Genomic DNA, 27999 nt, shown 5'->3' with positions numbered 1-27999 from the left:
TATCTATTCATTTAGCTATTCATCTTTATCCTTTATCATGTCCTTAAATAAACTGGTAAATGTAAATAAGTGTTTCTCTGAGTTCTGTGAACTGCTCTAGCATAAATTAATCAAACCTGAGGAGAGGGACATGGAAATCTCAGATTTATAGCCAGCTGGTCAGAAGCACAGGTGACAACCTGGAATTGTGACTGGCATCTGAAGTGGGGTGGGAGCAGTCTTGGGACTGAGCACACAACCTGTGAGATCTGAAACCATCTCCAGGTAGATAGTGTCAGAACTGAGATAACTTGTAGGACACCCAGCTCATGTCCCAGAGGATTGCTTGGTGGGGGAAAACCCACAAACATCAGGTGTGAGAAGTGTTGTGAAAATGAGAGTAGTATGAGAGTAAAGGAGAAACACAGGAGGAAGATGTGTTTTTCCCAACGCAATGACATTAGGTTAAGTGAAATAAGCCAGTAACAAAAAGACAAATACTCTATGGTTCAAGTTATAGGAAGTATCTAGAGTACACAGAGATAGAAAACAGTAGAATTTTGGTTGCCAGGGGATGGGAGAGGGGGAAATGGAGAGTTATTGTTTAATGGGTAAAGCGTTTTGGTTTTGCAAGATGTAAAGAATTCTGGAGATAGACGGTGGTGATGGTTGCACAACAATGTGAATATACTAAATGCCAGTGAACTGTACCATTAAAAATGGTTAAGATGATAAATTTTATGCTATGTGTGTTTTACCATAATTGAAAATACATTTTAAAAAGTTAAAAAAAAATTAAGTAATGAAAAACAAAATAAAACAGTCTTAACCATCCATGATAGCCCTCAATAAACACTGTCATTTTTATTCTCCAGGAATTATTATCTCATTATCACCACAGCCCTACATGGTATAAAACTCATCACTTTATAGTGGGAAGTGAAGCTCAGAGAATAAACTTCACCAATTAACCCAAGTCTGCTTGACATAAAAGCCTATGCTCCTTCCAATGCTGTAATTCTTTTTTTTTTTTTTTTGCGGTACACGGGCCTCTCACTGTTGTGGCCTCTCCCGTTGCGGAGCACAGGCTCCGGACGTGCAGGCTCAACGGCCATGGCTCACGGGCCCAGCCGCTCCGCGGCATGTGGGATCTTCCCAGACCGGAGCACGAACCCGTGTCCCCTGCATCGGCAGGCGGACTCTCAACCACTGCGCCACCAGGGAAGCCCCAATGCTGTAATTCTAAATTACACAAATTCTCAGAAATTCTTCCTATCGAGATATCAACCTAAACCCATTGTCACTCCCATTTCACTACAAAATGTAAATGTATCAATATAACTAGATTAAAAATACATTTTTCCTCCATTTTCAGTATCACTGTCTTAGTTCTGCCTCTTACTTCTGACCTGGACTCTTGCAATGTTCTCCTAATGGGATTCCCTGCAAATGGTCTCTTCTCCCCACCAGTCCAGCAGCCACTCCATCATGAAAGTTAAATCTTTCAAAAATGCAAACCTGATGTCATTCTCCTGCTTAAATTCCTAAGTATTCCCCACTACCTAAGGAGAAAAAAAAAAAAAAAAAAAGAACTGAGTTCTCTTTCTCACTTCTGCTTCCCATGAATCTTCTATTCCGACAACACTAAACTATATGTAGTTCCCTGAAAGAGCATGCCATTCAGATCCTTTGACATCTTTCTGTACATGTTTCCTCTTACTAGAATGTGCTTTGCCCTCCCCGATTCTCCTTGTCCATTTAAGTCCCAGATCAACACCACCTATGAAGGCTTCCTCACTCTCTAGAAAAGTAAATCAGTATCTCTGCTGTAACACTATTTTACATACCTCTATTACTGATAACAGTTCTCACAATGAATTACATTATTTGTTTACATCAAACTGCAACCAGGACGGGGAATAATTTAGCTCACAAGCTAGACTCTCAGAACTACTGGTTAACTAGTTTCCCACAACTGTTTCACTAATCTCACAGTAAATGCAGCTTTCACATTTTTTGTTTCCGAATTTTTTTCTACCCTACTAATAACGCTGTAATTAGGTTTTACTTATATTTGCAAAATGATGAGAGTACTAGTCTTTGAGTCTCATATTCTGTACAGAAAAGAAACATAATTCCCACCAAAGAGCGGGAAAAAGAATGAGAAGTTTTAAACTATTACAAAAAATGAAACAAACACAATGAGACAAAATGAAGATAACTTTAATAGGAGAGGAGGGGAATTGATTAAAATTTTATTAACTCTAAATAACAGTAAGATGTTTCAATGCCCATCTCCAATCCTACCACAGCCAAGCGTAATCTGGAGTGTATCTACAGACATTATCAAAGGAAAACAAAAATTCACTTAGACTTTGATAAATTGTTTCTTATATTTAATATCACACTAGAATGTTTTTTCTTTCCAAAGTTGGATTAGAATTGCAGCCTGGATAATAATTTGTATTTTTCAGAGAAACAATTTTTCACTTAGTCTATGAACCTATATACCTGCTATCTCTGAAAAGAAATCAGATAACAAAGAATCCTCCCACAATCTGATTATGAATGAGAATTTATTCATATACATATTTTGAAAGCTATCTGATCACAAGTAGGAAGGTTGAAATAGTATGAATAATTATAATTTAAATATGAAAAAACTTATAGAAGAATAAAAGACTTTGCTTAGAGACAAGACCAAATCATTTAGTTACCTGATTTTGAAGCTCTCATTCTAGCAGGGACATCAAAATAAAATACTATGATAATTAAAACCAAATGTTCCATAGGAACTTGACTAAAATTTTTCTAGGACAAATCAACTCTACACCCATTCTAAGTGGTGCAGCGTTCACAGTCTCAACTGAGTACTTCCTTACATACTAAAAACGAACCAAATCTGCATCCTGAAGAAAATATCAGCTTTGCTTACAACTACTTATCCGTGTCACAGCCTACTGTAATAAAGATGGATGATGACTTTCCAACCAATTGAGATTATTGGTCAGGATTTAACTTTTATATCAGAATTTCAATTCTATTAACTCTTCATCTAATTTCCAAATTAGCAACATGTAATGTCAACACTGAAAACACTTATCAGAAAACATAAGCTGAAATTATTTGGTAACCAACATCTACTGAACAGCTGGATAAATTGGTGAGGTGGGGGGAGACAGGCTATCTGGGGAATCCTGTATTCTCTTCAACAAGTTTTCCCTGATGGTAACACCGTGCATAACTGCACAGAAATATCATCACCAGGAAACTGACATTGAAACAATCCATGACCTCATTAAGATTTCACCTGTTTTACACGCACACACTTGTGTGTGTGTTTGTATGCGTGCATTTAGTCCTAAGTGATTTTATCACACGTGCACATCTCTGTGACTACAACCAAACTCAAGATATAGAACAGCTGTGTCGTAAAGATCCTTTCTGCTACCCTTTTATAAAGACATCTGCTACCCTCCCCTTCCACTAACCCCGTACCCTACAGGATCAAATGATTTAGTTACCTAATTTTGAAGCTCTCATTCTAGCAGGGATTTCCCAGAGTTTTCCTAGACATTCAAATGAACATTTAAGAAGAAAATAAAGTGAATTCTACACAACCAATTAACTAGAAATAAACAATTCCCAATTCAATCTATAAAGCAAACATTATACTGATACCAAATCAATATAATGACAGTACAAGAAAACTAAAGACCAATATCCCCGATAAGTACAGACAAAAATACTCAACAAAAATCAGATCAAAACCAGCAATATATAAAAGGAATAATACAGCATGACTAATTAGGGCTTATTCTAGGACAGAACATTGGTTTAATATTTGAAAATCAAATCAATCTATGATTTAAAAAAGAAAAAAGACCCTACACTACATTGTATACAATAAACTCACTTTAAATATAAAGACACAAACAGGGCTTCCCTGGTGGCGCAGTGGTTGAGAGTCCGCCTGCCGATGCAGGGGACACGGGTTCGTGCCCCAGTCCGGGAAGATCCCACATGCCGCGGAGAGGCTGGGCCCATAAGCCATGGCCGCTGAGCCTGCGCGTCCGGAGCCTGTGCTCCGCAACGGGAGAGGCCACAACAGTGAGAGGCCCTCATACCGCAAAAAAAATAAAAATTAAAATTAAAAAAAGACACAAACAGATTAAAAGTAAAGGGATGAAGAAAGATACACCATTCTAAGAGATCAAAAGACAGAGTAGCTATATTAATTTCAGACTGAGATTTCAGAGGAAAAAACAGTATCAAATTTGGGGATACAGGGATAAAGAGGAATATTACATAATGATAGAGGGGTCAATTCACCAAAAAAACATAATAATCCTTAATGTATATATGCTTAACACCAAAATACATAAGGCAAAAACTGACAGAAATATTGATACAAGGACAAACAGACATATCTACAATTATAGTTGAAGACTTCAACATCCCTCTATCAGAAACAGATCCAGCAGGCAGAAAATCAGTAAGGAAATAATTGAACTGAAAAACACCATCAGTCAACTAAATCTAATTAACATTTATAGAATACTTCATCTAAAACAGAAGAATACACATTCTTCTCAAGTGCACATGCTTAGAGGGAAATTTATAGCATTGAATGTATGTATTAAAAAAGGAGACAGGGCTTGCCTGGTGGCGCAGTGGACGGGAGTCTGCCTGCCGATGCAGGGGATGCGGGTTCGTGCCCTGGTCCAGGAAGATCCCACATGCCGCAGAGCAGCTGGGCCCGTGAGCCAGGGCCGCTAGGCCTGCACGTCCGGAGCCTGTGCTCTGCAGCAGGAGAGGCCACGGCAGTGAGAGGCCCGCGTACCGCAAAAACAAACAAAAAATAAAAAAGGAGACAATTCTAAAATCAATAATGCAAACTTCCAGCTTTGGAAATTAAAAAAAGAAGTGCAAATTTATTCCAAAGTAAGCAGAAGAAAAGAAATAAATAAATAAAAGAGCAGAGATCAATGAACTTGAAAAACAAATTAATGAAATTGAAAACAAGAAATCAACAGAGAAAACCAACTAAATCAAAGGTTGGTTCTTTGAAAAAAATCAATAAAATTGATAAACCTCTACCCAGGTTAACTAAGAAAAAAAACAGAAGAGACAGATTACTAATATCAAAAATGAAAGAGGGGCAATCAGTACTGGTCCAATGGACATTATATAGAAATAATACAGAAATGCTATGAACAACTCAATGCCCACAAATGTGAAAATTTAAATGAAAATGGACGAATACCTTGAAAGATACAATTGACCAAAACTTATGTAATCTGAATAGGCCCATATCTATTAAAGATATTGAATCAATTAAATCAGTATTTAATACCTTCCAAAACAGAAAGGACTAGGCCCAGTTTGGTTCATCAGTGAATTCTACCAAACATTTAAGGAATCAATTATACAAATTCTCTATAATTTCTTTCACAAAACAGAAGTAGAGGAACACTTCCAAACTCATTCTATGAGGCCAGCCTTTCTGTTTTTCCTTTTGTTTGTTTATTTATTTATTTATTTATTTATTTGGCTGCGTCAGGTCTTAGTTGCAGCATGCAGCATCTTTGTTGCTGGCATGTGGAATCCTTGGTTGCAGTGCACGGGTTCTTTGTTACGGCATGCAGGCTTCTCTCTAGTTGTGGCGCTCAGGCTCCAGAGTGTGCAGCCTCAGTAGTTGTGGTGCGTGGGCTCTCTAGTTGTGGCAGACTGGCTCTAGAGCTCACGAGCTCAGTAGTTGCAGCGCACAGGCTTACTTGCCCCACGGCATGCAGGATCTAGTTCCCTGACCAGGGATCAAAACCACGTCCCCTGCACTGGAAGGTAGATTCTTAACCACCAGGGAAGTCCCGAGGCCAGCCTTAATACCAAAACCAGAAAAATACATTATAAAAAAAGAAAACTACACAATATCTCTTATGAACATAGGTGCAAATATTCTCAACAGAATCAAATCCAACAAAGTATAAAAAGAATTATATATCATAAACAAGTGAGACTTATTTCAAATAAGCAATGATGGTTAGGCATTTGAAAAATCCATTAATGTCAACAAGCTAAAGAAGAAATATGAAATGGTCATATCAACAGATGTGGAAAAAGCATCTGACAAAACCCAAAAGCCATTTATGATTTTTTTAACCTCTCAGAAAACTAGGAATAGATGGGAATATTTTTAAGAATATCTACAACAAACCTACAGCCAACATCATACTTAATGGCGAGAAACCATATGCTTTGATGCTAAGATTGAGAACAAGCAAGAATGTTCCCTCTCATCACTCCTATTCAGCCTCATACTGGAAGTCCTAGATAATGCAATGAGACAAGAAAAGGAAATAAAAGGGAAACAGATTGGAAAGGAAAAAATAAAACCTTTATTTGAGATGGCATAATTGTCTATGTAGGAAATCCCAGAGATGAATTTGAAAAAAAAAAAAAGAAAAAACTTCCTTGAACTAATAAGCAATTATAGCAACAGTGCAGGAAACAAGATGAATATACAAAAATTAATTGCTTTCTTACATGAAGGTAAAGAACTATTAGAATTTGAAATTAAAAACAATACCATTTACATTAGCACTAAAAAAATTAAATACTTATGTACAAATCTTTTAAAATGTGTAAAATCTATATGAAAAGAACTATAAAACTCCAATGAAAGATATCAAAGATCTAAATAAATAGATATTCCATGCACATGAATAGGAAGACTCAATACTGTCAAGATGTCAGTTCTTCCCAACTTGATCTACAGAATCACCACAATTCCAATCAGTACGCCAGCAAGTTATTTTGTGGATTTCGACAGACTGATTCGAAATTTTAAATAGAAAGATGAAAGACCCAGAATAGCCAATACAATATTAAAGAACAAGCTCAGAGGACTGATACTCCCACCTTAAAGACTTATTACTATAAAGCTACAGTAACCAAGACAGCATGGTATTGACAAAAAAACAGACAAATAGATCAATAGAACAGAACAGATAGCTGAGAAAAGGATCCACACAATGTAATCAATTAATTTCTAACAAAGGAACAATGGCAATTCAATGGAGAAAGGCTAATCTTCAACAAATGACACTAAAAGAACTGGCCACTCATGCATGAAGAAATAGAGACACAAATCTTATACCTTTCACAAAAATTAACTGAAAATGGATCATAGATCTAAATGTAAATTGAAAAACTATAAAATTCCTAAAAGGTAACATAAGAGATAATCTAGGTGACCTTCAGTTGAACAATTACTTCTTAGATATAATACCTAAAGCACAATCCATGAAGGAAAAATTGAAATTTGGGCTTCATTAAAATTAAAACTGCTCTGTAAAAGATACTGTTAAAAGAATGAAAAGTTAAGACACAGACTAGAAAAAACTCTTTGCAAAACACATATGTGATAAAGGACTGGTATCCAAAATATACAATAACTCTTAAAACTAAAAAACAAGAAAACAAACGATTTAAAAAATGAGGGAATTCCCTGGTGATCCGTTGGTTAGGACTCGATGCTTTCACCGCTGTGGGCCCGGGTTCAATCCCTGGTTGGGGAACCAAGATCCCACAAGCCATGCAGCACAGCCAAAAAGAAAAAATGAGCTAAAAATGGGAACACACACTTCACCAAAGAAGATATACAGATGACAAATATGCATATGAAAAGAAGCTCACCAAAACATGTCATCAGGGAATTACAAGGTAAAACAAAGAGATACTACTACATACCTACTAGAATGGCTAAAACCCAAAACACTGACTACCCCAAATGTTGGCCAGGATGTGGAATAACAGGAAATCTCATTAGTTGCTGGTGGAAATGCAAAATGGTACAACCATTTTGGAAGATGCTTTGGCAACTTCTGACAAAACTAAACATACTCTTAACATACAATCTAGCAACTGCACTCCTTAGTATTTACCCAAATAAGCTGGAAACTTCTGTCCACACAAAAATCTGCACATTAATGTTTAGTGCAGCTTTATTCATAATTGCGAAAACTTTAAAGTAACCAAGATGTCTTTCAATAGATGATAAAGAAACTGTGGTACACCCACATAATGGAGTATCATTCAGCAATAAAAACAAATGACTTTGGGGGAGTCTGTGCATGTGTAAGGGCAGGGGATATGGGACCTGTCTGTATTTTCTGCTCAATTTCGTTGTGAACCTAAAGTTACTCTAAAAAATAGTCTTTCTAAAAAAAAAAAATTTTTTTAAAGAAACGAGCTATCAAGCCACAAAAAGACACTCTGATAAACATAAAAGCATACAGCTAAGTGAAAGAAGCCAATCTGAAAAGGCTGTATGGTTCCAAGTATATGACAATATGATTTTAAAAAATATATATGGGGACTTCCCTGATGGCACAGTCATTAAGAATCCACCTGACAATGCAGGGGACACAGGTTCGAGCCCTGGTCCGGGAAGATCGCACGTGCCGCAGAGCAACTAAGCCCATGCGCCACAACTTCTGAGCCTGTGCTCTAGAGCCCACAAGCCACAAATACTGAGCCTGCGAGCCACAACTACTGAAGCCCACACACCTAGAGCCCATACTCACAAGAGAAGCCACCACAATGAGAAGCCCGTGCACCACAATGAAGAATAGCCCCCACTCGCCGCAGCTAAAAGAATGCCCAAGCACAGCAACGAAGACCCAACACAGCCAAAAATAAATAAATAAATAAATAAATAAATAAATAAATAAAATTTTAAAACTATGGAGCTTTTCACGCAGATGGTGTCAAAGGCGAAGAAAGAAGCCCCTGCACCTCCCAAAGCAAAAGCAAAAGCAAAAGCAAAAGCTTTGAAGGCCAAGAAAGCACTGTTGAAAGGCATCCACAGCCACAAAAAAAAGATCTGGACGTCACCCACCTTCCGACGGCCCAAAACACTGCAGCTCAAGAGGCAACACAAATATCCTCAGAAGAGCACCCCTAGAAGAAACAAGCTTGACCACTATGCCATCATCAAGTTCTCCCTCACCACCAAGTCAGCCATGAAGAAAACAGAAAACAACAACACGCTGGTGCTCATTGTGGATGGCAAGGCCAACAAACACCAAATTAAACAGGCTGTGAAGAAGCTCTAATGTTGACATGGCCTGATGGAAAGAAGAAGGCATATGTTCTACTGGCTCCTGACTGTGATGCTTTGGAGTAGCCAACAGAATTGGGATCGTCTAAACTGAGTCCAGCTAGCTAATTCAAAATATAAAAGTTTTCACTGTAAATAAAAAAACTATAGAGATATTAAAAAGATCAGTAGAGCACAAGAAATTTTTAGAACAGTGAAATTATTCTGAATTACACTGTAATAGTGGATACATGTCATCATACATTTCTCAAAACACATAAAATATACGATACAAAAAGTGAACCCTGGGCTTCCCTGGTGGCGCAGTGGTTGAGAGTCCGCCTGCCGATGCAGGGAACGTGGGTTCGTGTCCTGGTCCGAGAGGATCCTACATGCCGAAGAGCGACTGGGCCCGTGGGCCATGGCCGCTGAGCCTGCGCATCCAGAGCCTATGCTCCGAAATGGGAGAGGCCACAACAGTGACAGGCCCGCGTACCACAAAAAAAAAAAAAAAAAAAAGTGAACCCTAATATAAACTACGGACTTCAGTTAATAATATATCAGAGGTGTTCCAGTTCACGATGATGATGTAGGTAATGTCCTGAATTCACTTCCTCCCATGGACAGACCAAATCTACAGCCACATACAGAACAACTCCCTCTGAAAGAAATCCAGAAACTAGCTGAGCAACTCTTATCACACAAATGCAAAAAAAAACCCACATCAAAACTGGTAGGAGAGGGCTTCCCTGGTGGCGCAGTGGTTGAGAGTCTGCCTGCCGATGCAGGGGACACGGGTTCGTGCCCCAGTCTGGAAGGATCCCACATGCCGCGGAGCGGCTAGGCCCATGAGCCATGGCCGCTGAACCTGCGCGTCCAGAGCCTGTGCTCCGCGAAGGGAGAGGCCACAGCACTGAGAGGCCTGCGTACCACAAAAGGGGAAAAAAAAAAAAACTGGTAGGAGATGCTGAGACATAACCTCTCCATAAACACCATCCCCAGCAGATCAGAACACAGCCAGAAAGGAACTCACAACTCCCAGCTTTTCCCTAAGGAGCAATGGGTTTGCACCCCACATTTGGCACCCCAACTTTTAAGATTATCACCAAGGAGATAGGCTCCCAAAACATTTAGCTTTAAAACGCAACAGAACTTGCATCTAAATATAAGACCCATAAGGCTTTGCCATACTAAGACACAGTTCTTAAAAGGCTCACATGGACTCACCATGGCTAACCCTCCAGGACCCAGAATAGAGGCAGCAGACTAAAATGCACCCAGTCTTTCTATAAAAGAGGCCTATTTATTTATCTCAAAATCTGCAGTATGAAGGGCAGGCTTCTAATTTAATATGCACCCCAGGTCCAACTGCAACACTCTCCAGAGACCACGGAGGCAGGCAGGCACCATCTCTGAGCTCTCCCTCTACCTCCAGGTTGCCCTTATCTCCCAAAGGAGCTTATGCACAAGACAGGCACACCACTTTTTGCAGCTGATGCCCAGGGGATACCCCTTAATCACCTGGCTCTGGTGGCCAATGGGGCATATGCTTGTAGGTCCCACAGGACTAAACCTAAGAGCAGAACAGTTTTTAACCAGCTATCCTCCCAGGTTACAGCACAGAGCAAACAAACAGAAACACCTGTCTGCCAGTCTTACTCTGAAAGAGGTATAGCTGTGTACTTTTTTTTTTTTTTTTTTTTGGCTGCATTGGGTCTTTGTTGCTGCACATGGCCTTTTTTCTCTAGTTGCAGCGAGAAGGGGCTTCTCCTTGTTGCAGTGCATGGGCTTCTCACTGCAGTGGCTTCTCTTTGTTGCGGAGCATGGGCTCAGTAGTTGTGGCTCGCGGGCTCTAGAGCGCAGGCTCAGGAGTTGTGGTGCACAGGCCTAGTTGCTCCACGGCATGTGGGATCCTCCTGGACCAGGGCTCAAACCCATGTCCCCTGCATTGGCAGGCGGATTCTTAACCACTGCGCCACCAGGGAAGTCCCTAGCTGTGGACTTTAAAAGCTGCTGCCTGGGAGTCTGGCTTCCAATCAGCCTGCATCTAGGTGCTAAGATCCTCCCGCTTGGGATACGGACAGGTCTTGTCACACTCTCAACTACTGGAAGCCACTAAAAACAAAGAAGACTGCTTGGACAATCACAGAGGTCTAAGAAACAACCAAGAGTTAGGACAGGATTAAAGGATAAGGTTCAGGTCCTATATAAGATCAGTCCTTCAAGACTGAGAGAGGTGGCTGTTTTATCTGATACATGGAAATTAACCAGAGAATGAAGGAAAATAAAGCAGAAAGATACATTACAAATGAAAGAACAAGATAAAACCTCAGAAAAAAAACACCTTACTGACTGGAAATAAGTGATCTACCTGATAAATAGTTCTAAAAATTAGTCATAAAGATGCTCACCAAAGTCAAAAGACCAATGCGTAAACAAAATAAAAATTTCAACAAAAAGAAAGAAAATACAAGAAAGTACCAAACAAATCACAGAACTTAAGAATATTAATAATTGAACTGAAAAATTCAATAGAGAGATCAACAGTAAACTAGATGACATGAAAGAAAGGATCAGTGAACTCGAAGACAGGGCAGTAGAATTCATCCAATCAAAGGATCAAAAAAAGAAAAAAAAGAGTGAGCATATACTAAGGGACTTATAAGACAACATAAAGGAGAACAATATTCACATAATAGGAACACCAAAAAGAGAAGGGGGGGGGCAGAAAACTTATTTAAAGAAATACTGGTTGAGGGCTTCCCTGGTGGCGCAGTGGTTGAGAGTCCGCCTGCCGATGCAGGGTACACAGGTTCGTGCCCCAGTCCGGGAGGATCTCACATGCCACAGAGCGGCTGGGCCCATGAGCCATGGCCGCTAAGCCTGCGCGTCAGGAGCCTGTGCTCCGCAACGGGAGAGGCCACAGCAGTGAGAGGCCCGCGTACCACAAAGAAAAACAAAACAAAACAAAAAGATCTAATTTAAAAATCGACAGATCTGAATAGAAATTTTTCCAAAGAAGACATACATATGGCCAACAGGTACATGAAAAGGGGCTCAACATCGCTAAACACCATGGAAATGCAAATCAAAACCACAATGAACTACCTCCTCACACCTGGTAGAATGGCCATTATTAAAAAGACAAGACATAAAAAGAGGAGGCAAGGATGAGGAGAGGGACTTCCCTGGTGGTCCAGTGGTTAAGAATCCACCTTCTGGGACTTCCCTGGTGGTGCAGTAGTTAAGAATCTGCCTGCTAATGCAGGGGACACGGGTTCAATCCCTGGTCCAGGAAGATCCCACATGCTGCAGGGCAACTAAGCCTGTGCGCCACAACTACTGACTCTGCACTCTAGAGCCCATGAGCCACAACTACTGCAGCCTGGGTGCCTAGAGCCCATGCTCCGCAACAACAGAAGCCACCACAATGAGAAACCTGCCCACTGCAACAAAGAGTGGCCCTTGCTAGCCGCAACTAGAGAAAAAAGCCCACACGCAGCAATGAAGACCCAACGCAGCCATAAATAAATAAATTTATAAATTTATTTAAAAAAAGAATCTACCTTCCAATGCAGGGGACGCAGGTTCAATCCCTGGTTGGGGTGCTAAGATCCTACATGCTGCAGGACAGCTAAGCCTGTGTGTCGCAACTAATGAGCACGCATGCTCTGGAGCCCGCGTGCCACAAGAGAGCCCACATGCTACAACTACTGAGCCTGTGTGCTCTACAGCCTGTGCGCCACAAGTACAGAGAAGCCCGTGTGCTGCAACAGAAGATCCCGCGTGCCACAACTAAGACCTGACACAGCCAAATAAATAAATACTTAAAAAGCAAAAAAGGATGTGGAGAAAATGGAACCCTTGTGCACTGCTTGCAGGAATGTAAACTGGTAGAGACGCTATGGAAAATACTACGGAGGTTCCTCAAAAAAAATTTTAAAAACCACCATATGATTCAGCAATTCCATTTCCACTTCTGGGTATTTTTCCTTAGAAAACAAAATCACTACCTGAAAAAAAAATTATCGGCAACTCCATGTGCACTGCAATATTATTTACAATAGCCAGGATGTGTAAACAATCTAAGTGTCCATCAATGGATGAATGGATAAACAAAATGTGGTATGTGTACATATATATATATATATATATATATATACACACACACACACACTTTAATGGAATGTTATTCAACCATAAAAAAGAAGGAGATCTTGCCATTAGCAATAATAACATGGGTAGACTGTCAGGGCATTATACTACGTGAAATAAGTCAAACAGAGAAAAACAAATACTGTATGATCTCACTTATATGTGGAATTTTTTTTGAATCTTAATTCATTGATACAGAGAACAGATTTGTGGTTGCCAGAGGCAGGGGTTGAGAGCTGGAGGAAATGAGTGAAGATGGCCAAAAGGTACAAATTTCCAGTTATAAGTCCTGGGGACATAATGTACAGCATGGCGAATTAGTTAACAAAACTATACTATACATTTGAAACCTGCTAAGAGAGTAGATCTTAAAAGTCTCATCATGGGGAAAAAAAAAACTGTAACTATGTATGGTAATGTATGTTAACTAAACTTACTAAACTTACTGTGGCAATAATTTTGCAATTTAAATATGTATCAATCATTATGGCTTTCAGAGACGGTGAAGCTTGGGGAGCTCCCAGCTGGGAGAAGGACGTCAGACCTCACTGTCTTCCCAGACTTTCAACCCTCCTCCAAAGCCCCTAGATAAAATGGCTTGATCCCCAAAATAAATAAATAAATAAATAAATAACATCATCTTGTACACCTAAAACTAATACAGTGTTACATGTCAATTACATCTCAATATTAAAAAAATGTATCAGTATTTGGCTCACCAATTGTAACAAATGTACCACATTAATGCAAGATGTTAATAATAAGGAAACTGTGTGTGAGCATAGGGAAGGGCAGAATGAATATATGGGTACTGTTTGTACTATCCCTTCAATTTTTTGGTAAACCTGAAACAACTCTAAAAAATAGTCTATTATTTTTAAAAAACAAGTAAACTGACAGCACCAAGTACTGGTAAAGTTACAGAGCATCCAGAAGTCCCATACATTGCTGGTGGGAATGTAAAATGATATTCTGGAAATCAGTTTGCCAGTTAAACATACACTTACATATGACTCAGGAATCCCACTCCTAGGTATGTGCCCTAGAGAAATTTAGAAACTTCTGCTCACAAAAAAGATCTGTATACAAATATGTATAGCATCTTTATTCCTAACTGCCAAAAACTGGAAACAACCCTTATGTCCTTCAGTGGTTAATGTCAGAATGGTTAAACAAACTACTGATATATACAACAACATGGATGAATCTCAATGGCATTATACTACATTGAAAAAGCCACTCTCAAAACATTAAAAAATTACATACTCCATGATTGCATTCATGTGACATTCTGGAAAATACAGAACTATAGGTAGAGAAAACAACAATGTTACCATGGGTTAGGGATGGGGATAGGGAGTAACTAGACAGCACCAGGGAATTTTTTGGAGTGATAGAACTGTACGGTATCTTCACTGTGATGATAGTCATGAGTCTATACAGATCTTGTAACTCATAGGACTGTACACCAAGAAAAAAAACAATAAATAAATACAAATACACACACACACACCCCTTTATAATGGTGGTGGCTGCAAAAATGTATACCTTTGTCAAAATTCAGAGAACACTTAAAATGGATTAATTTAATTATATGTAAATTAATTGCCAATAAAATATATTTTTAAAAGGGCAAAAAATTTGAACAGACACTTCACAAAAAAAGAAAACATACAACAGCTCATCAACATATGAAAATATTTTAACACCATTAGTCAGCAGGGCAAAGCAAATTAAAACCAATTAAAAACAATCCCAAAAGTCCATCAACAGAAGAATTAGATAAATTGTGTTATACTCATAGAATATTACTTAGCAGTAAAAAGAAACAAACTGGGCTTCCCTGGTGGCACAGTGGTTAAGAATCTGCCTGCCAATGCAAGAGACACAGTTTTGAGCTCTGGTCTGGGAAGATCCCACATACCGTGGAGCAACTAAGCCCATGTGCCACAACTACTGAGCCTGCACTCTAGAGCCCACAAGCCACAACTACTGAGCCCACATGCCACAACTATTGAAGCCCGTGTGCCTAGAGTCTGCAACAAGAGAAGCCACCATGATGAGAAGCCCACGCACCACAACAAAGAATACCCCCCGCTCACAGCAACTGCTGATAGATAGAAAACAGGAATGAGTTTCAATATTTTACTAAGCAAAAGAAGGCAAACACAAAAGAGTATACACTATACGAATAGGCAAAACTATCTTACAGATATAGACATCAAAAAATTGGTTGTCAGGAACAGGGTGGGAATAGGGACAGCGGGCAAAGAGAAGATACAATGGTAAGGGGCATAAGGGAACTTTCAAGGCTCACGACAATGTTCTATTTCACTGAGATATTGGTTGCATATGTTACATTAGTCAAAGCTCATCCAATTATACACCTAAGATCTGTGCAGCCTGCTTTATATAATTGTATCTCAGTTAATATCAAAAATAAACAAGTAAGTTAAAATTCTGCTGAAGATTATGGAGAGTGGCATTTATCCCTTTTTCTTTCACTGAAACCTACGGCATGTGGGAGAAACAACAAAGCAAGATTTTGGTACTGCCTCAAACCCTACAAACTATGAAGCACACTTAACAAATACTGTTATGTCTAAAGCAACATGGGAGCAAGGTAAAGCTGACACATTTGCCACTTCAAATCTCAAACAGAATGTAGATTTCCCAAAAGTTAAGTATCACTATCCTAAGGAACACGTGCAACTAGAGTGGGAAACTAGTCATAGGAAAAGAAAATATGTCTCTGAGGAGGCCTTGTTTCACTCAGTGGGTAGAGAGAAATAGGAGAAAATAAGCCATTACTTCTCAGGAAAAGGAGACTGCTGAAATGCAAAGGAGTTAAGGAAAGAGAAGACGGCAGATTATATAACATAGAGACTTAATACCTAAAGGGCTCTCTGGGGACTTCCCTGGTGGCACAGTGGTTAACAATCCGACTGCCAATGCAGGGGACATGGGTTCGAGCCTGGTCCAGGAAGATCCCACATGCCACGGAGCAACTACTAAGTCCATGTGCAACAACTACTGAGCCTGTGCTCTAGAGCCCACAAACCACAACTACTGAGCCCTCATGCCACAACTACTGAAGCCCACATGCCTAGAGCCCGTGCTCCGCAACAAGAGAAGCCACTGCAGTGAGAAGCACGCGCACCGCAACAAAGAGTAGCCCCCACTCACCGCAACTGGAGAAAGCCCGCATGTAGCAACAAAGACCCAATGCAGCCAAAAATAAATAAATAAAATAAATAAATTTATTTTTTAAAAAAGATCTCTCTGGTGATCCACATCTGCCTCTTGAAGTCCAAATACTAAAGGAAGATTATATGACCCAAGGGTAAAGGAAAAAACACATTTAGTAAGACACTCCTTAAGAAAACAAACCCAACAAAAAGCATCCATCTACTTCCAAGAGACTGTGTGTGTGTGTGTGTGTGTGTATTTCTTATTTTTATTCCATTCCGTATTCTAAAACGTAAAGTAAAATATATAAATGCAGAGATAAAATTTTCTTAAAATAATGTATTTTGGGGACTTCCCTGGTGGTCCAGTGGTTAAGAATCTGCCTTCCAATGCAGGGGAAGCAGGTTCAGTCCCTGGTCCAGGAACTAAGATCCCACATGCCATGGGGCAAGTAAGCCTACACACTGCAACTACTGAGCCACGTGCCACAACCAGAGAGCCCACGGACCGCAACGAAAGATCCCCAAAACTAAGACCCAATGCAACCAAAAATAAATAAATAAATATATTTTTTTAAAAGCTTAAAAAATAATAATGTATTTTTTTCTTCTACTGACAACAATTTTACTGCCTGATAATATCCAGTAATAGTAAACCTGTAGAAGTATGGGAGCTCTCACTGGTGGCAATATAAATTGGTGCAAATCTTCTGTGAGACAATTTTGCAATATTCATTAAAATTTAATATACAAACTTCCTTAGACCCAGTAATCCCACTCAAAAATGGTTCCCTGTTCATGAAAAATGAAGGTCTTGCAATATTGTTTCTGCCAGCAAAACTCTAGAAACAACCAAATTGTCTAATATCAGTGCACTAAGTGAATAAATTATTGTATATAGTATATTTTTGGAGTATTGTAAAGCCAATAAAAAATAAATAAAAGAGATAGATCTAAATGTGTTAAAATAGAAGAAAAAATTAACAATATTACTAATATTACAGTATTACTATGTATTTCATGATCCCTCTTAAGCAATGATTAAAAAATAATATAGAGTCGTACGGGGGCAATATGCTTTCTTTTCCTTGAAAGGAATGAAAAAAAACTGTCAGTAGTGACTGCATTTAGGAAATAGTCCCATTTATTATTTCCCTTTTTTGTACCCTGTATAAAAAGCAAATGCATTATTGAATTACTAAATTTTTAAATAATGTTAGGGAATTCCTTGGTGGTCTAGTGGTTAGGACTCTGTGCTTTCACTGCTGAGGGCATGGGTTCGATCCCTGGTCAGGGAACTAAGATCCTGCAAGCCATGCAGTACGGCCAAAATAAATAAATATATAAATAATGTTAAAGCAACTAATACTAACAACAAATCTTTCCTCTGAGAACAAGTTATAATAAATGGTTAATTTTTCTTGTCTGTAACAAAAACACATATATTCAAGGTGATTTAAAGTCTGTTATCCTAAAATTCTCCTGTTATGAGCTGAACTGTCTCTGCCAAAATTCATATGTTGACATCGTAACCTTTAATATGACTGTATGTGGAGATAGGGCCTTTACATAGGTAATGAAGTTTAAATGAGGTCATAAGGGTGGGACCCTAATCCTATAAGACTAGTGTCCTTATAAGAAGAGGAAGAAACTCTAGGGATGTGGGTGCACAGAAAAGAGGCCATATGAGGGACAAAGCAAGAAGATAGCCATCTGTAAGCCAAGGAGAGAGGCCTTAGTGAAATGAACCCTGCCAGCACCTTGATTTTGGACTTCCAGCCTCCAGACCTGTGAGAAAATAACTTTCTGTTGTTTAAGCCATCTGACCTGTGGTCTTTCGTTATGTTAGCGCTAGTAGACTAATATGTATATCCTCAAATGGAGGATTAGAAAATCTTAGAAAAATTCTATTTTTAAAACCTTGACCATGAGTTGTGCCAGTCAAGAAAATTAAAAAAAAAAACTTATAAAGTGCTATCTTAAGCTTTATTCATGAGAACTCTATAGTAATACTTAATAGTGATAAATTAGTCCAGATTTATAATCAGAATAACTTTTAAGATATAGTTGTGTCAGACTGGGATGAATTGGGAGATTGAGATTGACATCTGGGTCAATCAACTTCATACGCCGCTGCATATGAAATAGATAACTAGTGAGGACTTCCTGTATAGCACAGGGAACTCTACTTGGTGCTCTGTGGTGACCTGGATGGGAGGAAATCCAAAAGGGAGGGGATATGTGTATACATATGGCTGGTTCACTTTGCTGTGCAGCAGGAGCTAGCACGACATTGTAAAGCAACTGTACCCCAATAAAAAATAAATATTTTTAAATATATATATATATATACACAAACACACATATAGTTGTGTCACCCTTTAAGATGTACCCTCTCAAATTTATAAAATGGAGAAAAAGAGCAAAGGATTCTAATAAGATTAATATTCTCATAAATTTAAAATATATCTTACAATAATGAGATTTAAATTCATGAAGGAAACAACCATGCATAATAAGATGTTCTTAGATTTAAACTGAAAAAGACCCTAACCTCAAAGCATCACTTCAACATTTGCCAGAAATAAATTTAAAACCTGCAATTAGAAAACAAAAAAAAAGACATATAAGAAAATTAAAATTCAGCTTTATTAAATTACTTTAAACATACCAAGTAACACCACATACTTAAAAGGAAATAGTTTTTATTTACCCCCTGCAAAGAAAGATCCCAGCGTTCTGAGCTTCTGAGTTTGGACAATGGTGACTTAACACAAACATCCTCTGGTTTTGCATTTAACATCTTTTTTATCTGAAACCAGAATGAGAAAATAACCAGTTTAACTGAAATATAAATAAGAGCTGAATGAGCTAACAGAACCATTATATTACTTGCATTAATATTTTGGTATTAGTTTTAAAGAGTTTTAAATTCAGTACTTAGTTTATAGGTAGTCGAATATAATTTTATAAAAAGCCTCTCTCATTCAGTAAAAAAGTAGATAAATGAAGTATCACAATAACGTTTTTTTAACATCCTTATTGCAGGATATTTGCTTTACATTCTTGTGTTAGTTTCTGCTATAAAACAAAGAGAATCAGCTATATGTATACATATATCCCCATATCCCCTCCCTCCTGTGTCTCCCTCCCACACTCCCTATCCCAACCCTCTAGGTGGTCGCAAAGCACCGAGCTGGTGTCCCTGTGCTATGCAGTTGCTTCCGACGAGCTGTCTATTTTACATTTTGTAGTGTATATATGTCAATGCCACTCTCTCACTTCGTCCCAGCTTACGCTTGCCCCTCCCTGTGTCCCCAAATCCATTCTCTACATCTGTGCCTTTTTTCCTGTCCTGCCCTAGGTTCTTCAGAACCTTTTTCTTTTAAACTTTCTATATATATGTGTTAGCATACGGTATTTGTTTTTCTCTTTCTGACACACTTCACTCTCTATGACAGACTCTAGGTCCATCCACCTCACTACAAATAACTCAATTTCGTTTCTTTTTATGGCTGAGTAATATTCCATTGTATATATGTGCCATATCTTCTTTATCCATTCATCTGTCGATGGACACTTAGGTTGCTTCCATGTCCTGGCTATTGTAAATAGAGCTGCAGTGAACATTGTGGTACATGACTCTTTTTGAATTATGGTTTTCTCAGGGTATACGCCCAGTAGCAGGATTGCTGGGTCATATGGTAGTTGTATTTTTAAGTTTTTTAAGGAACCTCCATACTGTTCTCCATAGTGGCTGTATCAATTTACATTCCCACCAACATTGCAGGAGGGTTCCCTTTTCTCCACACCCTCTCCAGCATTTACTGTTTGTAGATTTTTTGATGATAGCCATTCTGACTGGTGTGAGGTGATACCTCATTGTAGTTTTGATTTGCATTTCTCTAATGATTAGTGATGTTGAGCATCCTTTCATGTGTTTGTTAACAATCTGTATACATTCTAAGGAGAAATGTGTATTTAGCTCTTTGGCCCATTTTCGGATTGCATTGTTTCTTTTTTTGTTATTGAGTTGCATGGGCTGCTTGTATATTTTGAAGATTAATCCTTTGTCAGTTGCTACCTTTGCAAATATTTTCTCCCATTATGAGGGCTGTCTTTTCGTCTTATGGTTTCCTTTGCTGTGCAAAAGCTTTTAAGTTTCCTTAGATCCCATTTGTTTATTTTTCTTTTTATTCCCATTACTCTAGGCAGCGGGTCAAAAAATATCTTGCTGTGATTTATATCAGAGTGTTCTATGTTTTCCTCTAAGAGTTTTAAAGTGTCTGGCCTTACATTTAGGTCTTTAATCAATTTTGAGTTTATTTTTGTGTATGGTGTTAGGGAGTGTTCTAATTTCATTCTTTTACATGTACCTGTCCATTTTTCCCAGCACCACTTACTGAAGAGGTTGTCTTTTCTCCACTGTATATTCTTGCCTCCTTTATCAAAGATAAGGTGACCATATGTGTGTGGATTTATCTCTGGGTTTTCTATCCTGTTCCACTGATTTATATTTCTGTTTTTCTGCCAGTACCATACTGTCTTAATTACTGTAGCTTTGTAGTATACTCTGAAGGCAGGGAGCCTGATTCCTCCAGCTCCATTTTTCTTTCTCAACATTCCTTTGGCTATTAGGAGTCTTTTGTGTTTCAATACAAATTTTGAAATTTGTTGTTCTAGTTCTGTGAAAAATGCCATTGGTAATTTGATAGGGATTGCACTGAATCTGTAAATTGCTTTGGGTAGTATAGTCATTTTCACAATGTTGATTATTCCAATCCAAGAACATGATATATCTCTCCATCTGTTCACATCGTCCTTAATTTCTTTCATCAGTGTCTTATAGTTTTCTGAATACAGATCTTTTTTTCTCCTTAAGTAGGTATATTCCTAGGTATTTTATTCTTTTTGTTGCAATGGTAAATGGGAGTGTTTCCTTAATTTCTCTTTCAGATTTTTCATCATTAGTTTAAATGAATGCAAGAGATTTCTGTGCATTAATCTTGTATCCTGCTACATTACCAAACTCACAGATTAGCTCTAGTAGTTTTCTGGTAGCATATTTAGGACTCTCTATGTACAGTATCATTTCGTTTGCAAACAGTGACAGTTTTACTTCTTCTTTTCTGATTTGGATTCCTCTTATTTCTTTTTCTTTTCTGCCTGCTGTGGCTGAAACTTCCAAAACTATGTTGAATAACAGTGGTGAGAGTGGACAACCTTGTCTCCTTCCTGATCTTGGTGGAAATGGTTTCAGTTTTTCACCATTGAAAATTATGTTGGCTGTTGGTTTGTCATATATAGTCTTTATTATGTTGAGGTAAGTTCCCTCTATGACTACTTTCTGGAGGGTTTTTATCATAAATCAGTGTTGAATTTTGTGGAAACCTTTTTCTGCATCTGTTGAACTTATCATACGGTTTTTATCCTTCAGTTGGTTAATATGGTGTATCACCTTGATGGGTTTGCATATATTGAAGAATCCTTGCATTACTGGGACAAAACCCACTTGATCATGGTGTATGATCCTTTTAATGAGCTGTTGGATTCTGTTTGCTAGTATTTCGTTGAGGATTTTTGCATCTATGTACATCAGTGATATTGGCCTGTAGTTTTGTGGGGGTTTTTTGACACCTTGTCTGGTTGTGGTATCAGGGTGACAGTGGCCTTGTAGAATGAGTTTGCAGGTGTTTCTCCCTCTGTTAAATTTTGAAAGTTTGAGAAGGATAGGTGTTAGCTCTTCTCTAAATGTTTGATAGAATTCGCCTGTGAAGCCATCTGGTCCTGGGCTTTTGTTTGTTGGAAAATTTTTAATCACAGTTTCAATTTCACTGCTTGTGACTGGTCTGTTTATATTTTCTATTTCTTCCTGGTTCAGTCTCAGAAGGTTGTGCTTTTCTAAGAATTTGTCCATTTCTTCCAGGTTGTGCATTTTACTGGCATATGGTTGCTTGTAGTAATCTCTCATGATCCTTTGTATTTCTACAGTGTCAGTTGTTAGTTCTCCTTTTTCATTCCTAATCCTATTGATTTGAGTCTTCTCCCATTTTTGCTTGATGAGTCTGGCTAATGATGTTTATCAATTTTGTTCATCTTATCAAAGAACCACCTTTTAGTTTTTTTTTTTTTTTTTTTTTTTTTTGCTGTACGCGGGCCTCTCACTGCTGTGGCCTCTCCCGTTGCGGAGCACAGGCTCCGGACGCACAGGCTCCGCGGCCATGGCTCGCGGGCCCAGCCACTCCGCGGCATGTGGGATCTTCCGGGATCGGGGCACGAACCCGTGTCCCCTGCATCGGCAGGCGGACTCTCAACCACTGTGCCACCAGGGAAGCCCCCCACCTTTTAGTTTTATTGATCTTTGCTATCGTTTCCTTCATTTCTTTTTCATTCATTTTGGATCTGATCTTTACGATTTATTTCCTTCTGCTAACTTTGGGGGTTTTTTGTTCTTCTTTCTCCAATTGCTTTTACGTGTAAGGTTAGCTTGTTTATTTGAGATGTTTCTTGTTTCATGAGGTAGGATTGTATTGCTATAAACTTCACTCTTAGAACTGCTTTTTCTGCATCCCATAGGTTTTGGGTTGTCGTGTTTTCATTGTCATTTGTTTCGAGGTATTTTCTGATTTCCTCTTTGATTTCTTCAGTGATCTCTTGGTTATTTAGTAGTGTATTGTTTAACTTCGATGTGTTTCTAATTTTTACAGATTTTTTCCTGTAATTGATATCTAGTCTCATAGCATTGTGGTTGAAAAAAATACTTAACATGATTTCAATTTTCTTAAACATACCAAGGCTTGATTTGTGACCCAAGATATGATCTATCCTGGAGAATGTTCCATGAGCACTTCAGAAAAATATGTATTCTGTTGTTTTTGGATGGAACGTCCTATAAACATCAATTAAGTCCATCTTGTTTAATGTATCATTTAAAGCTTGTGTTTCCTTATTTATTTTCATTTTGGATGATCTGTCCATTGGTGAAAGTAGGGTGTTAAAGTCCCCTACTATGAATGTGTTACTGTCGATTTCCCCTTTTATGGCTGTTAGTATTTGCCTTATGTATTGAGGTGCTCCTATGTTGGGTGCTTAAATATTTACAATTGTTTTATCTTCTTCTTGGATCAATCCCTTGATCATTATGTAGTGTCCTTCTTTGTCTCTTCTAGTAGTCTTTCTTTTAAAGTCTATTTTGTCTGATATGAGAATTGCTACTCCAGCTTCCTTTGGTTTCCATTTGCATGGAATATCTTTTTCCATCCCCTTACTTTCAGTCTGTATGTGTCTCTAGGTCTGAAGTGGGACTCTTGTAGACAGCATATATATGGGTCTTGTTTTTGTATCCATTCAGCCAATCTGTGTCTTTTGGTGGGAGCATTTAGGCCATTTACATTTAAGGTAATTATCGATATGTATGTTCCTATTCCCATTTTCTTCATTGTTTTTGGTTTGTTGTTGTATGTCTTTTCCTTCTGTTGTGTTTCTTGCCTAGAGAAGTTCCTTTAGCATTTGTTGTAAAGCTGGTTTGGTGGTGCTGATCTCTCTCAGCTTTTGCTTGTCTGTAAAGGTTTTAATTTCTCCATCAAATCTGAATGAGATCCTTGCTGGGTAGAGTAATCTTGGTTGCAGGTTTTTCTCCTTCATCACTTTAAATATGTCCTACCACACCCTTCTGGCTTGCAGAGTTTCTGCTGAAAGATCGGCTGTTAACCTTATGGGGATTCCCTTGTATATTATTTGTTGTTTTTTCCCTTGCTGCTTTTAATATTTTTTCTTTGTATTTAATTTTTGATAGTTTGATTAATATGTGTCTTGGCATGTTTCTCCTTGAATTTATCCTGTATGGGAATCTCTGCACTTCCTGGAGTTGATTGACTATTTCCTTTCCCATATTAGGGAACTTTTCAACTATAATCTCTTCAAATATTTTCTCAGTCCCTTTCTTTTTCTTTTCTTCTTCTGGGACCCCTATAATTCGAATGTTGGTGCATTTAATGTTGTCCCAGAGGTCTCTGAGACTGTCCTCAATTCTTTTCATTCTTTTTTCTTTATTCTGCTCTGCAATAGTTATTTCCACTATTTTATCTTCCAGGTCACTTATCCGTTTTTCTGCCTCAGTTATTCTGCTATCAATTCCTTCTAGAGAATTTTTAATTTCATTTATTGTGTTGTTCATCATTGTTTATTTGCTCTTTAGGTCTTCTGGGTCCTTCTTAAACGTTTCTCATATTTCCTCCATTCTATTTCTAAGATTTTGAATCATCTTTACTATCATTACTCTGAATTCTTTTTCAGGTAGACTGCCTATTTCCTCTTCATTGGTTTGGTCTGGTGGGTTTTTACCTTGCTCCTTCATCTGCTGTGTATTTCTGTCTTCTCATTTTGCTTAACTTACTGTGTTTGGGGTCTCCTTTTCGCAGGCGGCAAGTTCGTACTTCCCGCTGTTTTTGGTGTCTGCCCCAGTTGGTAAGGTTGGTTCAGTGGGTTTTGTAGGTTTCCTGGTGGAGTGGACTGGTGCCTGTGTTCTGGTGGATTAGGCTGCAACTCATCTTTCCGGTGGACAGGACCACAGCCAGTGGTGTGTTTTGGGGTGTCTGTGAACTTACTATCATTTTAGGCAGCCTCCCTGCTAATGGATGGGGTTGTGCTCCTGTCTTGCTAGTTGTTTGGCACAGGGTGTCCAGCACTATAGCTTGCTGATCGTTGAGTGGAGCTGGCTCGTAGCATTGAGATGGAGATCTCTGGGAGAGCTTTCACCGTTTGATATTACATGGGGCCGGGAAGTCTCTGGTGGACCAATATCCTGAACTCAGCTCTCCCACCTCAGAGGCTCAGGCCTGACACCCAGCCAGAGCACCAAGACCCTGTCAGCCACGCAGCTCAGAAGAAAAGGGAGAGATAGGAAGGGAGACAGGGAGGGAGGGAGGAAGGGAGGGAGATAGGGATAAAAGGAAGGCAGGCAGGCAGGAAGGAAGGAAGGAAGGGAGGAAGGAGGAGAAGAATATAAAATAAAATAATTAAAATAAAAAAATTTTTAATATTAAAAAGAAAAAAAAAGGAAAGGAAGAAGAGAGTAACCAAACTAAAAACAAATCCACCAATGATAACAAGCGTGAAAAACTACACCCAAAAAAAAAACAAAAAAACTGATAGAACCCTAGGACAAATTCTAAAAGCAAAGCTATACAGACAAAATCACTGAAAGCATATACATACACACTCACAAAAAGAGAAAAAGGAAAAATATATATATATATTAAAAAAAAGGAAGAGAGCAACCAAATCAATGAACAAATCTACCCATGATAATAAGCTCTAAATACTAAACTAAGATAAACATAAATCCAGAAACAAATTAGATGCAGAATGGAAACCCCAAGCCTACAGTTGCTCCCAAAGTCCATCACCTCAGTTTTGGGATGATTCATTGTCTATTCAGGTATTCCAGAGATGCAGGGTACATCAAGTTGACTGTGGAGATTTGATCTGCTGCTCCTGCCCAGAGGTGCAAGTCCCATCCCTATCCTTTTGTCTCTGTTTTTCCTTTTTTCTTTTGCCCTACCCAGGTACGTGGGGAGTTTCTTGCCTTTTGGGAAGTCTGAGGTCTTCTGCCAGCATTCAGTAGGTGTTCTGTAAGAGCTGTTCCACATGTAGATGTATTTTTGATATATCTGTGGGGAAGGTGATCTCCACGTCTTACTCCTCTGCCATCTTGAAGGTTCCCCCCATAATAACTTCTTAACTATTCTTACTTGCAGTTTCTTCCCCTTCTAATCTTTCAAACGCTGTCCCCAGAGGTCTCTAACACACAAATCTAATTATGGCTACAATCTTAAAATACAACAATAGCGCCCATTACTTATATATAAAACTCTTTAACAATCTGGGCTCTTTGACATCATCCAAATATCACAAACTCTACACCCCAACCCCACTGAGTTTGCTCAACCTTCTTCAAGCATACATCTCTACACCTCTGTACGTACTGCTCCTTCAACCTAGAATGCTCTTCCCTCTATTTCTCCCCTGTTAAATACCTCAGATTCTGCACAAAATTATTCTCTTATCCACTCAGTCAACACTCCCACACCAAGGCGTTCCTTTCTGTGGGTGTTAGTACTTGGTAGTTTGTATTAACACATATCATACTATATTATAATTATTTGTCTACATGTCTGTCTTCTTCTCCAGACTGTGGAGGTCCTTAAAGAGAGTACCCTTAGTCACCTTTACATCTCCAAAGTGTATGGCTCATGATACTGAAAAAACAAATGAATGGATGGATACAGTGTAGCTACAAGTTTGAAATCATTTGTTTAGAACTTAAAATAATTTAACTTTCACATTATAAATGATGGTTAAGCATCAAGTTCAGCTTATTACATAACATGTAATAAGCACTGTATCAACTACAACCAGTGACAACGATAAAATGACTTCAACGAGAGTAAAGCATAAGTTAGGAGGATAAAATAAATGTGAATAAAGGGTATCTGAACACTTTTATTTCATTAGTACCCTGGAGTTAATCCTCTTCGGCATCAGTAACATCTTAATTATTTATATTTAATTTATATAAAAGGTACCTCTTTATAATTCTTCATCTGCAAAAACATTATCTCTAAATCAATCATTTCCTTTGTATTCTTAATTAGGGAATAACAGTTGTTTTTTCAGGGAGTAAGACAAGGGCTTCAGGCTGTTCACACCCATGGATCCTTTGTGAGTAGGATATTTAGCCTACATTAGATACTGTGGCATATTGTGTTTTCCAATCATGGCCATATCAATATTCTACAACCCACATGCTCTTCTTACAATGTGATACTGACCAGTTCTCCAACATCAGGTGCAGTCTATGTTCCTTCCCCTTGAATCTGGGCAGGCCTGTGATTTCCAAGGCTAGATCATAAAAAGCATTATGGGGCTTCCCTGGTGGCGCAGTGGTTGAGAGTCCACCTGCCGATGCAGGGGACACGGGTTTGTGCCCCGGTCCGGGAAGATCCCACGTGCCGCAGAGCAGCTGGGCCCATGAGCCATGGCCGCTGAGCCTGCGCGTCCGGAGCCTGTGCTCCACAACGGGAGAGGCCACAACAGTGAGAGGCCCGCATACCGCAAAAATAAAATTAAATTAAAAATTCTTTTAAAAGCATTATGTATAGCTACCCTGCTTCAGCCTAGCTTTCATGTAGCAATATTTTTGTGTTTTCCCTTCCTTTCTCCCTCTTTTTTTCCATCTCTCTCTGTCTCTCAGTATACATGCCTTGGGAGCCCTAAGCCACAGGTTAAAAAAAATCTTGGATACCCTGAAGCTGCTGTGCTGCAAAGATTTCATGAGAAGGCTAAAAAGAACAGATATATACCAAGATATATGAGGCTTCCAAATACAGGTATCAAGGTAAATGAGTGAGTGATCCTTTAAGATGATTCCAGGCCTCAGCCCCCAAGCAAACCTAGCTAACTCCAATTGAAACCAAAAAAAGCTATCTCTGAACCCTAGCCAGACAGCAGATTCATGAGCCAAATAAATTTAAACCACTAAGTTTGGGGATAATCTGTTACACAGCCCTTGTA

At 38.7% G+C, this 27999-nt stretch overlaps 1 protein-coding gene and 1 pseudogene across 8 annotated transcripts in view; one reads left to right on the top strand and one right to left on the bottom strand.

Annotated features, from left to right (window-relative positions):
* Positions 1 to 27999, bottom strand: part of SENP7 (SUMO specific peptidase 7) — a gene marked incomplete at its 3' end in the record, with an annotated part of 175799 nt that overhangs the window by 119035 nt on the left and 28765 nt on the right. For 6 of the 7 annotated variants that reach the window (XM_082624935.1, XM_082624929.1, XM_082624930.1 and 3 more), the window contains exon 3: positions 19139 to 19237. The exons of the other annotated variant lie outside the window; for it this stretch is intronic. In XM_082624935.1, coding sequence (XP_082481061.1) covers positions 19139 to 19237 — 99 coding nt within the window. The remainder of the gene's footprint in view (positions 1 to 19138; positions 19238 to 27999) is intronic. 7 annotated transcript variants of the gene reach the window in all.
* Positions 8474 to 9192, top strand: LOC309806543 (large ribosomal subunit protein uL23-like; annotated as a pseudogene). The gene has a single exon. The product of its transcript is annotated as a large ribosomal subunit protein uL23-like (transcript).

The sequence above is a fragment of the Mesoplodon mirus genome (genome assembly GCF_964341445.2).
Source record: "Mesoplodon mirus genome assembly, chromosome: 6".
NCBI classification, from domain to species: Eukaryota; Metazoa; Chordata; class Mammalia; order Artiodactyla; family Ziphiidae; genus Mesoplodon; species Mesoplodon mirus.
This window is presented reverse-complemented; position numbering and strand designations above follow the sequence as displayed.